The sequence below is a fragment of the Aegilops tauschii genome, chromosome 7 (genome assembly GCF_002575655.3).
Source record: "Aegilops tauschii subsp. strangulata cultivar AL8/78 chromosome 7, Aet v6.0, whole genome shotgun sequence".
Taxonomy (NCBI): Eukaryota; Viridiplantae; Streptophyta; class Magnoliopsida; order Poales; family Poaceae; genus Aegilops; species Aegilops tauschii.
In genome coordinates, this window is record NC_053041.3 from 18,886,336 (window position 1) to 18,903,733 (window position 17,398).

General features: G+C 44.9%; 2 protein-coding genes across 2 annotated transcripts; both read right to left on the reverse strand.

The window, feature by feature from the left end:
* Window positions 1–720: 720 nt before the first annotated feature.
* LOC120969459 (UDP-glucose flavonoid 3-O-glucosyltransferase 7-like) lies at window positions 721–2,442 on the reverse strand. The gene has a single exon (XM_040396691.2). It carries the CDS (start codon window positions 2,427–2,429, stop codon window positions 930–932), a length of 1,500 nt encoding a protein of 499 aa, XP_040252625.1. The 5' UTR covers window positions 2,430–2,442; the 3' UTR covers window positions 721–929.
* A 12,638-nt stretch (window positions 2,443–15,080) lies between these two features.
* LOC109776294 (cytochrome P450 709B2-like) lies at window positions 15,081–17,120 on the reverse strand. Its single transcript, XM_020334939.3, has 4 exons — window positions 16,786–17,120; window positions 16,492–16,715; window positions 16,132–16,382; window positions 15,081–15,968 (listed from the first exon to the last, which is right to left on the reverse strand). Exons 1-4 carry the CDS (start codon window positions 17,048–17,050, stop codon window positions 15,152–15,154), a joined length of 1,557 nt encoding a protein of 518 aa, XP_020190528.1. The 5' UTR covers window positions 17,051–17,120; the 3' UTR covers window positions 15,081–15,151.
* Between the last annotated feature and the right edge of the window lie 278 nt (window positions 17,121–17,398).

Consider the following 17,398-nt stretch of genomic DNA (forward strand, 5'->3'; position numbering starts at 1 on the left):
AACCTGTCTCACTTGATGTAGTAGCGAGTTGAGCTCTTTTGGAACACGAGGTGCGGATTCAAGTCCTCGGCAAACGCGGCATCACTTGGATGTGGTGGATATCGTGGGCTTGGTGCTCCACGTGGATGTGCCCACCTCAATATGGAACCATGCATATGAATTTTTTTACCTCAATATGGGATATTCCATTTTATTATGACATTCATACTTAATAAATAGTATAAAATTATATTCATGTTCCATCCAACCATATCTCACTAAAGTATATTGCAAAACATTCTGCAGCAACGTTCGTAGTATCATCTAATTTATATAGTTTCGCTGCTTTGCAGCTGAAGATATCTATGTGAGGAGTGAGAATTCGAGAGGCTCTTCAATAGCTCTCAAAGTTGACTTCTTATTCACCCAATAAAGGCATCCAAATGCTGAGTCATTTTGGACTCCTTTCACGCTTAGTTAAGGATGGTGGTCCCTGGATTTAAAGGCGCATCTTCCCCACCCTTTTATAATACCTTTTGTTAAACCATTCATCTAGCTAGAAGGTTATGCAGTAAGATTGCAAGAGATTCTTACCACCATTCCTCTTGTGAGTTTATCTGGATTCAAGATAAGGAGCCTCTAGTTCCCCTAATTTGTGATCTACTGTTATGGCCATTTTGTGTGGGTTGCTCCTAATTTGTGCTTCTGTGATTGTTTGTGGTCAGTAACCCAATACCAACAGGATTGCAATAGGAAACACTTGTGCCTCAAGGCGAATGAAGCACACTTTTTCTTCATTTCGTTACACATAAGAAGAAGCAACACAAAGCGAATCCTACATCCATGCATAAAGTACATCCAGGATTGCAACAGCGAAAAATGAAATAAACTGAAAGCGACACAAAGATGGAACTGCCGGGAGGTAAACCCTCACAGGTCACATGTATAACTTAGAGACGAGAGAAAGATGAAGCTCCTCTTGCTGCCATGAGATCATCGACCATACGGTGCAAATCGTTGTGCGAGGAGCCTCCTTCTGCCATGGTTGCACGAGACTTAGAGGCGAGGTCCTTTACCCTCCTCCTCGCTACATTCCCCGATCCTCCAGGATGCATGAACATGATCAATGCCCGCGCCACATCATCTGCCGGTATTACCTCATGTTTCCTGTAGTTCTCGCTCCGTAAACCGGCACCATGCGGCCACATACGCTCCCCAATCCTCAGTACCTCCGTCACCAGCCTCTCGGTGATGAACTGCTCATACACCTTTGGCCATGTGAGCATAGGCACGCCCGCAACCACTGCCTCTAGGACGGAGTTCCACCCACACTGCGTCACGAATGCACCCACTGCAGAGTGTGATAGTATTGCCGTCTGTGGAGCCCAGGATCTGATGATGATCCCCCGGTCCTCGACACGCTTCTCCCACCCTTCCGGTGGAGTCCAGTTCTCGGCCGCCCTGACCACCCACATGAACGACTTGCCTGAGGCCTCCAGGCCAAGAGCAAGCTTGTCCAGCTGAGCATCCGAGACATGGGCCAAGCTGCCGAAGGCCAAGTACACCACCGAATGGTTCGGCTTTGTGTCAAGCCAACTAATGTACCGTGAAGCCGTGATGGTCTGCGATGGTTGGTGTTGCAGCGAGAGAGGACCTAGAAAGTATGCACGCTTCACGTACCCTTGGCGCACATATATCTCGCAGTAATGCCGCTCCAGGTCCGCAAATGTATTGATGGCGAGACCGAAGCAGCCAGCCTGCATCGAATGAACCTGGTTGCTGGCGCCGTAGTCTCGCCGCCTCAAGAAGTCCGGCAGCTCGGTCCTGGGGATCCGTATACGTGGGGCCGGAAAGCGAGGGACTGTCGCGGCGCCATCGTGGTCGATGGCAACGTCTCCCATGACGAGGTGGCGCACGGCGAGCATCGGGAAGGCACCCATGACATTGAACGCGACACATGGCACGCCCAACTTGTCGGCGATGTCGGTGCTCCAGGTGAAGTGCAGGTCGGTGAAGATCGCGTCGGGGGACTGCGCCCGGATGAGCGCCTCCTGTGCGGGGCGCATCATCGTCTCGCTTAGGGCAGCGAGGTTGATACGAGCTAAATCGGTCGGGGTGGCCGCCTTTCCGAGGTTCTCGACGCCCTTCGGGAGGCCGTCCACCGTAGGGAACGGATACGTAACTATCTTGACAGCAGCTGCTGCATTATGACCGTCTCGTCGCCGTCGCTCCAGCAAGGACTGGACGATCGAGGCGTTTGCCGGCGTGACCGCCACAGTTGCTTCGACGGCGGCGTTCGGCCTAGACGCGGCGAGGCGAATGGCAAGCTCGGTGAAAGGCTCGATGTGGCTAGTCGCGAAGAAGGGGATGAGCAGGACACGCAGCTTCTTGCTGGTGCGCCTGGTGGTGGTGGTGGTGGTGTTGGTGGTAGAGGTGGTGGAGGGCACCATTTTTGTCTCTGCTGCTAGCACAAGGCTGGGCTGTGTTGTGGTTAGTCAGGACGGGCGTCTGGGCTATTTGACAAGATGCTCAACGGATTTGCACTAGTACTACTACGTAACTTGCAATATCACATGCCTCGCTAGTCGTTACGATCGGATCGTATCACGTGTAATCACAGATTACGACTGACACGAATACAACTCTTAATGCATCCAAGTGGCGTCGAATCACTCCGTCTCTACCCAGACTGAGATCCCCAAAGCGCGCTGCTCAAATGCATGGGGGGTCGGGCCGTAGACGAATCTTTTAGGCCAGGAGTGCAGCGCCTGCACCATGCACAATTAGGTATTGTCTGACTCTGGACAGATTTTTACGCAAGGAACATCACTTCTTCAATCTTCCGAAAAGAATCCTCAAAAATCACAGCGATGTCAATAGTCATTTGAAATGGATTATGGGTGGCGGCGGATCTGGCTGCGGCAGTTGCTCCCGGCCTTGCCGGCGGTTGCTGCTCCCTTCCTAGGCGGCGTGCGGCAGAGCCTGGCCAGCATGGCCTGCTGGCGGCGCTGCAGCGAATGCCTGTGTGGCGGCCACGAGCAGCAGATCTGGTGGTAGCTTGCTCGTCAGCGCGACAGGACGTTTAGCGCGGTTGAACAGTGCCGGCGCACGAGGGATTCAGACCCTAGTGCCCAGACCTGACGGTCGCCACGGCGGCTGCCATTTGTGTGGCCAACGACAGCGGCCGGTGCACCGTGCTCACTTGTAGCGCCTAGAATCGGGGTGGCGACCCCTCTTCTTCGACAACAGGGCCTCCATGGTTGTGGGGCGACTCAGAAGCTAGATCTAGAGGTGGTGACGGCCTTTGGGAGGTTGGCGGTTGTATGTGACATCCTCTCCATTAATAGATCTGGTTCGATGCAGCTCGACAACTGACACATGGGTCTCTTCTGGATGCACCAGGTCGTGCCCGTCGTCGGCCGGTGAAGCCGCCGACGGATGTGTCACCGGCAGATGCTAGGCCCAACGGCTTATGCGGAGCCGTCAGGTCATCCCAGTTGCCGGCAGGTGTTGCATGTTGGCTCTGGGCAGATGTGTCATGTCTAGCTTGTCGCTGCTGTATCAATGGTGGTGGGACAGTAACGGGAGGCGAGGTGGTATTGGACGTCTTTGTCTTCTGGCATCTTCTCTAGAGGTATCCAGTTGTCTAGGTGTCGGTAGCTGGACAAAGGATGATGGTAGAGGCACCTTCAACTACGAGTTTTGCACTCCAGCTGGAACACAAGATCTCTGATTAGGATGTGTCAACTCACACTTGCTTCTTTTCAACTTTCGTTTTGATCTTGCCTTTTATCCACCACCATCTCTGATCAGGCTCTGTCTACCCCACTCGAGGCACCTTCGATGCGGAGGCTGGGGGTTATCCTTCTTTTCAACTTTCGTTTTGAAATGGATATTTACGAAATGTTTCTTCTTTTGGATTTTAAAAATGTAACAAGAACGCGTAGTGTTTTCCAAAAGAATTATTTATGTAAGGGCCGGAGCTAATGTTGCACGTACGCAAATCTGCACTCAGTTAATTAGGAGGCACAGACATGTTCGTTGTCAAAAATAAAAATATCCAAACCATAACAAAATTATAAGAAAGTTATAGATGATTTCTCCAAGCAGGAACAATATTGAATATGTTTATAATTCATAAGTATTTCGAGATAATGCTAGTTGGTGTAGGTGCGCAGTTCTGTCCGTAGTTATATAAACCAAATGTGCTGCGGCCTGAAATTCGGACGACAATGCCGGAAGAGAAACTAAATACGGAGTTCGGTAGGCTAGGTGGGGTAGACATTTTTCAGCTCAGGCTAATAGAAGTATAATACTCCTCCGTTTCTAAATATAAGTCCTTTTAGAGATTTCAATATAAACTACATATGAATGTGTATAGACATATTTTAGAGTATAGATTCACTCATTTTGCTACGTATGTAGTCCATATTGAAATCTTTAAAAAGACTTATATTTAGAAACAAAGTGAGTAGAATTTTCATCTTGCAACTGCGTGCATATTTGCATGATGAAATGACATGTGCGGTGAATACTTTTTGGTGTTGATAAAAGATTTACTCCCTCGGTCCTTTGAGCGACAACCATGGAGGAAGTATTTGATATACTATTTGCAAATGTTTAATTGAGATTTTTTAGGAAATCTTGGTTTTACTGATTTTTCTTAATTTTACTGTGTTCGTGAGAGCATATACGCCCAATTTGAATTTTCTTGGCGGAGTGCCGCAATCCATGGCCAGTATATTGCACATGATGCACCGACGAATGTCATCTCTCCCACCATTCTCTTCAATTAACAAAGAGCTTCTTATTTGACTTGTTTTACTAACATAAGGAACTTCTTGTTTGACTTTGTTTGACTTGTTTTACTAGTATAAACTCTCTGTCCCATGAGTCCGTCGGTGGCTAAACAGATATTCGTTCGTGGACGGCTGGGCCTTAATCACTTCACTTGTTGTGTTGTGGACTTATGGAGGAGGAGGTCAGTTCATGTTGCTGTTATATTTTTCTGATAAAGAACATATTCATTCAATCGATATATCAAAGTGATAAAACTGAATTGACAGAACCGGCTGTGCATGTCATGATGCACACAACCACCACGTCCAACACAATTGAAAATAAAATATTGTTTTACAGCAGAAAATTAAAAGACCACCCTATGGTATGGTAGATCATATTCGAATACTACACCATCATCCGTGATGGATGAAGACCTCCATGACCGTATGCTCAAGCCAAGTAGACTTCATTATAAAAACATCTATGTTATCTGGCTCTGTAGGATAGACTAAGTTCATCGAATTTGGAAAAAGTTCATCAACATAGAAAAGGAAGTTCATCGAATTTAAAAAAATCATCAATTTAAAGAAACATCAATTTTCAAAAAAAGTTCATCGAATTTGAAAGCAATTTCATCGATTTTGGAAAAGTTCATCTAATTTGAAAAAATATCATGGAATTTGGAAAAAAAGTTCATCGGTTTTCAAAAAAGTTCGCCGAATTTGAAAAAAAATCATCGATTTTAAAGTAAAGTTCATCGTATTTGAAAAACAAGTTCATAAAATTGACAAAAAATCATCAATTTTAGAAAAACTTCGACGGTTTAAAAAAACTAGTGAGCTTGAAAAAGAAAAAAAAAAGAAAAAAGAAAAAAGAACAACTGGGGGAAGAAGATGTACATAATTACAGAAGGTGAATTGTCTGGGTTGGTCGGCGCGTGTTACACTGAACCCCACGGCATGGGTTCAAATCCCACCTCATGCGCTTCTTTGAAGCACTTTAGAAAACGAAAAACATGAAAATGGGTCCGCCAATAGCGGAGGGAGGGTGTGCCCCCATTTGCTAGAACTGAAGAGATGGGCCCTGAGGACGCCGTATAGGATTTGCCCATTACGTCATTGCCTGCACTAGTGCAGAATCGGCCTTTATCATCGGTTCGTAAGGGCCTTTAGTGCCGGTTCTGCAACCGGCACTATGGAGTGGAGACTAAAGCCCCCCCTTAGTACCGGTTTGGCACGAACCGGCGCTAACGTGCCACCACGTGGCACGAGCCAGACCCGGGTGCGTATAGGACATTAGTACCGATTGGTAACACCAACCGGTACTAAATGTTTGGGTGTGTTTTGGTTTTAATTTTTATTTTTCCTTTAGTTTTGTGTTTTTAATTTAATTTAGTGATTGTTTTACATTATAGTGAGTTGTTAAATCATTAGGTGAAAGTACCGCAGATTAGTTTCGACTGGATGCATGTGGATCCTAGCTAAGTGATCAAGTATATGCCATATCCATATTACTTAGATCACTGTGATCTAAGTAATATGGATATGGCATATACTTGATCACTTAGCTAGGATCCATCTAGTTGAAACTAATATGCGGTTTCTTTCATAAATGATATAATAACTCATCATCATCATCATATTATAAGCGTTCATAACACCACAAAAGCAAACCACTCTTTGAGATTAAGTTCAGGACGAAGAACACGGACACGCATGAGAGGACAACAAGTACTAAGAGCATGATAACTAGCTAAATCACTCCTGCTGCTCTCTCTCAGGTAAAATAGCATAGAACATGTATAGCTCTCCTGATTCATCATATTGGACCATGCAGATGAACCTGTCTCCTAATCGTGGGCTGCGCTTCTGATTGCTGCCCCCTAGTACTTCTCTGCGATCGTTAACAATTTTGCTCCAATCTTTCACTATTAAGCATTCATCGCTTTCAGAAATCCTGAATGCACTCATGTGCGCTGTAGGATATCTTGGCCGTAAGCTAACAATTGACATGCGACCTTTAGTCTCGATCCACTGAGGCACAACTGTCATCGGGAGTCCCTGTTGAAGAACATCGTATAGTAATTAATATACTTAGCAATGAAAGTTTAGCTTAAAAAATAATGTATGCAAAAGATGCACTGAGGACTAATAGTAAAAATCTTACCATCTTTCCTAAATACATGTGACCGTAGTTCAATACGATCACTATTGGTCGCACGTTTTGAGTGCTAAGATTTTCAAATTCAGGAAAATGATTTCTCTTAACAGCATCAAGATCCTCAAGCCATGAAACATAATGACTTATCTCCTCGCAGTTTAGTTCAGCACTGGGACAGTAGTAGGTCCTGTCTACCAAGCGCCGGACATGTTTGCTTGAATGGAAATAAGCTGTCAATAGAAATTAGTTGTCAACTATTTTTGAATAAACAGTATCAAAGACATAAATATGGTTGAGAAACTCACATAATGGTAGAACTGGAGGCGTCTGCACATCGACCCAGATGTCTCTATTACCTTCAATATCATCTTCCGGACGAATATCAAAGGTGATAACCATATCAGGCTCAAATGCATAAGCCTTGCATAGTGCTTGCCAAGTTTTGCATTCAAAATAGGTATACGTATCTGCATTGTATAATTTGACGTTGAAAGTATAACCAGCATGCTCGGTCTTCAGGTAAACTCTCTTTACCTCCATAGTTTCCATAGCACTGAAACATATCTTATCAAAGACAAAAATTCTTGCATGGCAGGGGATGCGCTAGTAGAATAGTGAAAATTTAAAATTATAAGTTGAAGCAAATGAAGCATATATAAGTCAAGCTTAATTACGAAAAAATACTTGTCGTTGTGACTTACGGTATCCACTTCGAAGGTCTTATCCAGCTTGATTCTGAAGCGCCTATCATCAACAAGGAAATTTCTGTCGCACAAGCCGCGCTGGTCTTCACAGAATTCGCACTTAATGAAATCTTTTTCGTCGTCAGACGACATTTCCTATGTTCATATAGGTGAAACATTAAACACTTACTAGTTCTATTAATTCAACTAATTCAACTACTTCTATTAGTTCAACTAGTTCTATTAATTCAACTAAGCATTTAATAAAAATAAACGTGTTCTATTAATTTTCTTACTAAAATAAAGTAGCTAGTTCCATATAATAATATTTTAATTAGATCATCAAATCTCAGATATCTAAATTTTCTTACTAAAAATAAACTAGTTCTATTAATTCAACTAATTCAACTAAGAATTTACTAAAAATAAACTAGTTCTATTAATTTTCTTACTAAAATATATAATGTAGCTATATATATAGTAATATTTTAATTAGATCATCAAATCTTATATACCTAAATTTTCTTACTAAAAATGAACTAGTTCTACTAATTCAACTAGTTCAACTAAGCATTTACTAAAAATAAACTAGTTACATTAATTCAACTAGTTTAAATAATCTCATATACCTAAATTTTCTTACTAAAAATAAACTTGTTCTATTAATTTTCATACTAAAAATAAACTAGTTATATTAATTCAACTAGTTTAAATCTCATATATATACCTAATTAATATCTAGCTAATTCATCTAAAATTGACATTAATATTTAACATCTTTTTCATATAATTCATCTAACATTAACATTCTAACATTCTTATCTACGTAATTTATCTAACATTAATCTAAACAACAGAGAACAGAAAATAAGTAAAAACAATGTGTGTGTGTATGTGTGTGTCTGTGTGTGTGTATGTGTGTGTGTGTACGAGCGGGGGGCGGCGGCATACGGGCGGCGGCGCGAGACGGCGATGCGACGGGGACGGCGCGACGACGAGCGGCAGGCCGGGGGCGACGGCGCGATCGAGACAGCGACGTGGTACGGGGCGGCGGCGATGGGCGGCGGGGGCGACAGCGGTGACGGCGACGACAGGCGGAGAGGGCGACGGCGGTGACGGCGACGACGGGCGGTGAGGGCGACGACGGGCGGCGGGGGCGGCGAGGGCGGCGGCGATGCCGCGCGAAGTAGTTGGAGAAGAAGTGGTGGTCGATGAAACTGAATTTTTCGTAAGTGCCATATATATCGGAGGGGCCTTTAGTACCGGTTGGAGCCACCATCCGGTACTAAAGGCCAATATTCGCCAGGCCAAGGGGCGGGAAACTACCCCTTTAGTACCGGTTCGTGGCTCCAACCGGTACTAAAGGCCCCCCATTAGTACCGGTTGGAGCCACGACCCGGTACTAAAGGTGTGCGCAGGCGCAGGAGCGGTGCGGGCAAGTTTAGTACCACCTCGCTAGCCGAGAGGCGCCCGCACCAGTTTAAAAGCCCCGGCGCGGCTGCTGTCTCGAACTCCTCTCTATAGCAGGCTTCTGGGCCTAACTTTGGCGCGCTGCCCGTTGAGCCTGCTGGCCCTTCTGGGCCTGTATTTGCAAACCCTAGGGTTGGCAGGCCCAGCGGGCAGCGCCCCAACAATTTTTTATATAATTTTCTTCTATTTATTTCCGAGTAATTTTTTTGCTGTATTTAGTTTCTTTGTGAATATAAAAAAAATTATATAGTTTTTTTTCTTTTCTGCATTATTTATTTTCTGCTATTCATTTTGTAATGATTTTCAATTTCACCGTCATTTAGCTCTCTAAACAAATCGGTAAATGACTGAAAAACTGCAAATGATGTCAGAACGTGCTGGAAATTGATGACGTCGCTTTGAATGATGCATACTGAACGCAAAAATAGGCTGGAGTTCAAATAAGTTTAAAAAACATTGAAGTGCCCGTGTAACAGATGAGTTCTCGTCCGAAACCCTGATACTCCGAAAAAGATTGTCAAGTTTGTACACGAGGTGCGTCCAGTTTTCGCCATGACCCTCTCTACTCTTTTGCACATACTATGCGGGCGAAATTATGATACCATGCCAAGTTCCAACATTTTCAGAGTTCATTTTGTAGTGATTTTCAATTTCACCGTCATTTAGCTCCCTAAACAAATCGGTAATTGACTGAAAAACAGCAAATGATGTCAGAACGTGTTGGAAATTGATGACGTCGCTTTGAATGATGCATACTGAACGCAAAAATAGGCTGGAGTTCAAATAAGTTAAAAAACATTGAAATGCCCGTGTAACAGATGAGTTCTCGTCCGAAACCCTGATACTCCGAAAAGATTGTCCAGTTTGTACACGAGGTGCGTCCAGTTTTCGCCGTGACCCTCTCTACTCTTTTGCACATACTATGCGGGCGAAATGATGATACCATGCCAAGTTCGAAAATTTTCAGAGTTCCTTTTGTAGTGATTTTCAATTTCACCGTCATTTATCTCCCTAAACAAATCGGTAATTGACTGAAAAACAGCAAATGATGTCAGAACGTGTTGGAAATTGATGACGTCGCTTTGAATGATGCATACTGAACGCAAAAATAGGCTGGAGTTCAAATAAGTTTAAAAAACATTGAAGTGCCCGTGTAACAGATGAGTTCTCATCCGTAACCCTGATACTCTGAAAAAGATTGTCCAGTTTGTACACGAGGTGCGTCCAGTTTTCGCCGTGACCCTCTCTACTCTTTTGCACATGCTATGCGGGCGAAATGATGATACCATGCCAAGTTCCAACATTTTCAGAGTTCATTTTGTAGTGATTTTCAATTTCACCGTCATTTAGCTCGTTAAACAAATCGGTAAATGACTGAAAAACAACAAATGATGTCAGAACGTGTTGGAAATTGATGACGTCGCTTTGAATGATGCATACTGAACGCAAAAATAGGCTGGAGTTCAAATAAGTTTAAAAAGTATTGAAGTGCCCGTGTAACAGATGAGTTCTCGTCCGTAACCCTGATACTCCGAAAGAGATTGTCCAGTTTGTACACGAGGTGCGTCCATTTTTCGCCGTGACCCTCTCTACTCTTTTGCACATACTATGCGGGCGAAATGATGATACCATGCCAAGTTCCAACATTTTCAGAGTTCATTTTGTAGTGATTTTCAATTTCACCGTCATTTAGCTCGTTAAACAAATCGGTAAATGACTGAAAAACAACAAATGATGTCAGAACGTGTTGGAAATTGATGACGTCGCTTTGAATGATGCATACTGAACGCAAAAATAGGCTGGAGTTCAAATAAGTTTAAAAAGTATTGAAGTGCCCGTGTAACAGATGAGTTCTCGTCCGAAACCCTGATACTCCGAAAGAGATTGTCCAGTTTGTACACGAGGTGCGTCCATTTTTCGCCGTGACCCTCTCTACTCTTTTGCACATACTATGCGGGCGAAATGATGATACCATGCCAAGTTCCAACATTTTCAGAGTTCATTTTGTAGTGATTTTCAATTTCACCGTCATTTAGCTCCCTAAACAAATCGGTAATTGACTGAAAAACAGCAAATGATGTCAGAACGTGTTGGAAATTGACGACGTCGCTTTGAATGATGCATACTGAACGCAAAAATAGGCTGGAGTTCAAATAAGTTTAAAAAACATTGGAGTGCCCGTGTAACAGATGAGTTCTCGTCCGAAACCCTGATACTCCGAAAGAGATTGTCCAGTTTGTACACGAGGTGCGTCCAGTTTTCGCCGTGACCCTCTCTACTCTTTTGCACATGCTATGCGGGCGAAATGATGATACCATGCCAAGTTCCAACATTTTTAGAGTTCATTTTGTAGTGATTTTCAATTTCACCGTCATTTAGCTCTCTAAACAAATCGGTAAATGACTGAAAAACAACAAATGATGTCAGAACGTGTTGGAAATTGATGACGTCGCTTTGAATGATGCATACTGAACGCAAAAATAGGCTGGACTTCAAATAAGTTTAAAAAACATTGGAGTGCCCGTGTAACAGATGAGTTCTCGTCCGAAACCCGGATACTCCGAAAGAGATTGTCCAGTTTGTACACGAGGTGCGTCCAGTTTTCGCCGTGACCCTCTCTACTCTTTTGCACATCCTATGCGGGCGAAATGATGATACCATGCCAAGTTCCAACATTTTCAGAGTTCATTTTGTAGTGATTTTCAATTTCACCGTCATTTAGCTCCCTAAACAAATCGGTAAATGACTGAAAAACAACAAATGATGTCAGAACGTGTTGGAAATTGATGACGTCGCTTTGAATGATGCATACTGAACGCAAAAATAGGCTGGAGTTCAAATAAGTTTAAAAAGCATTGAAGTGCCCGTGTAACAGATGAGTTGTCGTCCGAAACCCTGATACTCCGAAATAGATTGTCCAGTTTGTACACGAGGTGCGTCCAATTTTCGCCGTGACCCTCTCTACTCTTTTGCACATACTATGCGGGCGAAATGATGATACCATGCCAAGTTCCAACATTTTTAGAGTTCATTTTGTAGTGATTTTCAATTAAACCGTCATTTAGCTCCCTAAACAAATCGGTAATTGACTGAAAAACAGAAAATGATGTCAGAACGTGTTGGAAATTGATGACGTCGCTTTGAATGATGCATACTGAACGCAAAAATAGGCTGGAGTTCAAATAAGTTTAAAAAACATTGTAGTGCCCGTGTAACAGATGAGTTCTCGTCCGAAACCCTGATACTTCGAAAGAGATTGTCCAGTTTGTACACGAGGTGCATACAGTTTTCGCCGTGACCCTCTCTACTCTTTTGCACATACTATGCGGGAGAAATGATGATACCATGCCAAGTTCCAACATTTTCAGAGTTCATTTTGTAGTGATTTTCATTTTCACCGTCATTTAGCTCCCTAAACAAATCGGTAAATGACTGAATAACAGAAAATAATGTCAGAACGTGTTGGAAATTGATGACGTCACTTTGAATGATGCATACAGAATGCAAAAATAGGCTGGAGTTCAAATAAGTTTACAAAACATTGAAGTGCCCGTGTAACAGATGAGTTCTCGTCCGAAACCCTGATACTCCGAAAGAGATTGTCCAGTTTGTACACGAGGTGCGTCCAGTTTTCGCCGTGACCCTCTCTACTCTTTTGCACATGCTATGGGGGCGAAATGATGATACCATGCTAAGTTCCAACATTTTCAGAGTTCTTTTTGTAGTGATTTTCAATTTCACCGTCATTTAGCTCCCTAAACAAATCGGTAAATGACTGAAAACAGCAAATGATGTCAGAACGTGTTGGAAATTGATGACGTCGCTTTGAATGATGCGTAGTGACGCAAAAATAGGCTGGAGTTCAAATAAGTTTAAAAAGCATTGAAGTGCCCGTGTAACAGATGAGTTCTCGTCCGAAACCCTGATACTCCGAAAGAGATTGTCCAGTTTGTACACAAGGTGCGTCCAGTTTTCGCCGTGACCCTCTCTACTCGTTTGCCCATGCTATGCGGGCGAAATGATGATACCATGCCAATTTCCAACATTTTCAGAGTTCATTTTGTAGTGATTTTTAATTTCACCGTCATTTAGCTCCCTAAACAAATCGGTAAATGACTGAAAAACAGCAAATGATGTCAGAACGTGTTGGAAATTGATGACGTCGCTTTGAATGATGCATACTAACGCAAAAATAGGCTGGAGTTCAAATAAGTTTAAAAGACATTGAAGTGCCCGTGTAACAGATGAATTCTCGTCCGAAACCCTGATACTCCGAAAGAGATTGTCCAGTTTGTACACGAGGTGCGTCCAGTTTTCGCCGTGACCCTCTCTACTCTTTTGCACATGCTATGCGGGCGAAATGATGATACCATGCAAAAAAGTCCGGAGTTGTAATAAGTTTAAAAAAATGAAGTGCCCATGTAACAGATGAGTTTTCGTCAGAAACCCTGATATTTTGAAAGAGATTGTCCAGTTTGTACACGAAGTGCGTCAAGTTTTTGCCGTAACACAAGAAGTCCGGAGTTGTAATAAGTTATTAAAGATAAAAAAGAGGCACAATGCTCGTTAATTAGCTTCAAGTCTTTCGGAATAGTGCAAACTGCACTGCACATAGCTCCGTGCAGTCTACACTATTCCTCAAGGCTTAAAGCTAAGCAACGTGCAGATAAGCATTGCGCCTCTCCTTCATCGTCTCTGCACTCAGCGCTTATAAACCGCTCCTAGTGCCTCTCTCTTCGCGAGGTGGGACTAAAAAACAGCTTACTAAGAAACTATAGTACCGGTTCATGCCACGAACCAGTACTAAAGGTGCCCGTGGGGCCCCAGCCTGACCACAGCCTGACGCAGCATCATTAGTACCGGTTCGTGACACGAACCGGTACAAAAGGTTGCTCACGAACCGGTACTAATGATCTCCGCCCGCCTAGCCGTTGGAACCGGCACTAATGGACACATTAGTGCCGGCTCAAAATCAAACCGGCACTAATGTGCTTCACATTTGACCCTTTTTCTACTAATGCTGTGCCGAGATTACGACTTCGTCGCCGCGATGCCTGAGTGCATCTTTCTCCTCTGCCCGGTGCTCCCTTCCTCCGTGCTTTCATTGCTGCACGCCGGTGTGCCGGCGGGCGGCCGCCCGCTCTGGCCACCTTGCGGTGTGCAAGTGAGGAGAGCGATCAAAACCACCTAAAATCAAGACCGAAGCCACTTTCGGGTCATTTGTCCGGTTTTGCACATTTGAGGAGCCTAAAAAACCTGTTTTGGAGTTGGTGGGAGGGGTGTATTTGATGCCACAGGCCACATTTAATTAGTTGGAGAGGGGGGAGGTGGGATAAACACTTTTCGTTGGGTTCAGGTGAGCCAAATTAGTATCTACTAGCAAAAAGGCCCGTGCGTTGCAACGGGAGAAAAAAAATCCGGCAATTTTATTTTTTGCCAGCTCTCCGGACCTGGGCCATAGTGCGCCGCCAGGTGGGCTTCTTCCGTTGGGCCAAAACGGATGGCAAGTAATGAAACCAAATAGCATACGTGAAATTAATTGAGGGGGACCAAAGAAAGCGGGATGAAACCAAGAATATTATCTTCCTTTAATAATAGGTATAGATATAGATACATGCATGCACGTACGAGGCAAATTCCGTTGGGTTCACTTGAAGTCAACGCTTAACGTTGGCTCTGCCGTGCAACTAAAGGAGGTGCTAAGCAAACAAGGGACATTGTCCTACAGCAGTGAAGATTGCTTTGGTGAATTCATGTTGCATGTGGCGAGTCAAATGTGATCCGCGACAGATGATGAAGCTGAAGACTGACATAGAATAGCCATGCAGATCCGTGATCAAGACATAAATAACTGAGGAGCAGGAACGCACGCTACCACTCTGACTGAGAAGAATCAAATCACCAGAAGCATTAATGAGAGGGATTCTTGGATGGAAGTTTACTTGCAACGTGTCAGATAGCAACATCAATGAAGTTGAATTTGCAGGGTTCGGCATATCAAAACAAAAGTTGATAAAGCTTAGGCAAACATATCTAGTGGACAACATAAATTAAACCCTACACAAATACCCAACACATTAATCATGTCTCTGCATATCTAGGCTGTTGAGGATCATGGGAAGACCAAACTTGGGCCGCAGCGTGATCACATCCATCGGGGCATGGACGTACTTTGGGGATAGGGAGCAGGAGAACCTCTGAATAATCATGACGATCACAATCTTGGCCTCGATCATCGCAAAGTTCTTCCCGATGCATGACCTTGGCCCACTGGAGAAAGACAAGAATGCGTTGGGATGCTTTGATGCCCTCGTTACTCCATTCTCGAACCTAAGTGGCTTGAATTCATTGGCATCCTCTCCCCAGACTTCCTTGTCACGATGTATCGTTGCGATGGGAATTGTCAAGACCGTGCCTTGCGGCACTTTGATGCCACCGATCTCGAGATCTGAACCTGCCTTCCTTTGAATGACCGATACAGGATTGTATAACCTAAGAGTTTCTAGTAGGAACATGTTGAGCAACTTCAGTTTGTTGAGCATGTCAGCGGTGGGAACTGCACTGCCACACTCTCTCATCACTTCCTCCCTGAGCTTCTGCTGCCATTCTGGATGTATGCTTAGCAAGAACGTGGTCCATGTAAGCATGTGCGAGCTAGTGTCATGCCCTGCGAAGAAGAAGGTCTTGCACTCATCTATTATCTCATCCATGCTAAGAAGCGGGTCATGGCCGTGTTCCTGAGGCATGCACGCCTCCAACATTAGCCCGAGCAGGTCGCATCCATAGCTCTTGGTGTCATTGGTTGTGAGCCGACTTTTGATGATGTCGGCGAGTATGCCCCTCACCTCCTTGTCGAGCTTCCGTATCTTGAGGTTCTTTTCAGTTGGTAGGTACCTGGATAGAATTTGGTCATAAACCTGGACATGCACGCTCTCTCAGAAACTATATAGATTGAGTTTTACTCCACTCTGTGAAACTATACACTGTTGATTTTTCATTGATTGTAAGGAAGCGATGAAATGAAAAATGAAGTAATTAATTAAACAGTTGTGGTTACCCCAATGCCGGGATTTGGACGACGTTGTAAACAGCGGAGAAGGCAAGAAACTGGAGGTCCCTCTGCGCCAGACAGACTTGTTTGCCCTCTTTATGGCTGCCTCCGAATGCAGTGCGAGATATAACATCCGCAGTTAGCTCCTCGAACTGGCTGCTCAGCTCAATCTCGGCCTCCCCTTCTCCCTTGTCCGCCTTTGCTTTCCACTCCGACATGATCGACCCGGCAGAGTCTGATATGGTCTCCGTCATCATCTGTCACTCATACCAGTAACTAACATGTTAGCGCTGGATTTTCAAAAAAAAAAAAACATGTTAGCGCTGGATGTTCGTGCGAAGTTACTTAGTAGTGCATAGTACATACCTTGAGCTTGTCCATGTCGAAGGCGGGGTGGACGACCTTGCGATGGCGCTTCCACTCGTCGCCGTTGGTGAGCACGAGGCCATTGCCGAGCAGCCGAGCGATGTGCGGGATCACGGTGTTCTTTGGGTATAGCCCGTTGCGGTCGGAAAGCACCTGCTGTACCATGTTGACGTCGGCCACGCAGAGGGTGGGCCTCGCTCCGAACCAGTAGAGGAACGTGCGTCCTGCAGGTCGAGCAGAGTTAGAAGAGAACCAAAGTACTCCTAAGTAAGAAGAGGAAGAAGCCTCACGTACCATGGAGGGGGATCCATTTGTGCAAATGCGGCTGCACAATGGGGACCAAGTCGTGGGAGCCGATGGCCAACACGGCGTCGGCGCTGGCGGCGCGGAGCTGCTTGATCTCGCCGAGGTTCCCGGCCAAGAACTTGTAGCCCGGCCCGCCCACGCCCTGCGCGCCGAGCTCCCTGGTGATGGCGCGCGGCCTCCACACCAGCTCGCTCGACGCCCACGAGGCAAGCACCGCCGCCACGGCCGCGGGCGCCACCCACGCGACATCCATCCGGATTGCTCAGCCCGACCGGGGGACTCGATCTGCAGTTTGCACCTACCGCTAGTGTCTCGCTATCTTTTGCGACCTGCAAATATTTGTGCTGCAACGGGAGTGCTTGCTCCCACGTCCGGTCGACGACTCGATCGGGCTCAAAGTCTCGGGCTCGTATAAAAATAATTCTCCTCTGCAGCACACGCAGTGCTTGCTCCCCACGTGAGGTCGACCCGGGTTCAAAGTCTAGGTCTTGCATAAAATGTTTCTCCTCTGCAGCAAGCGCAGCGGTTGCTTCCCCACGTGAGTAGATTCGAGTTCAAAGTCCAGGCCTCACACACAAATCAAATCGGTGCGCTTGGAGCT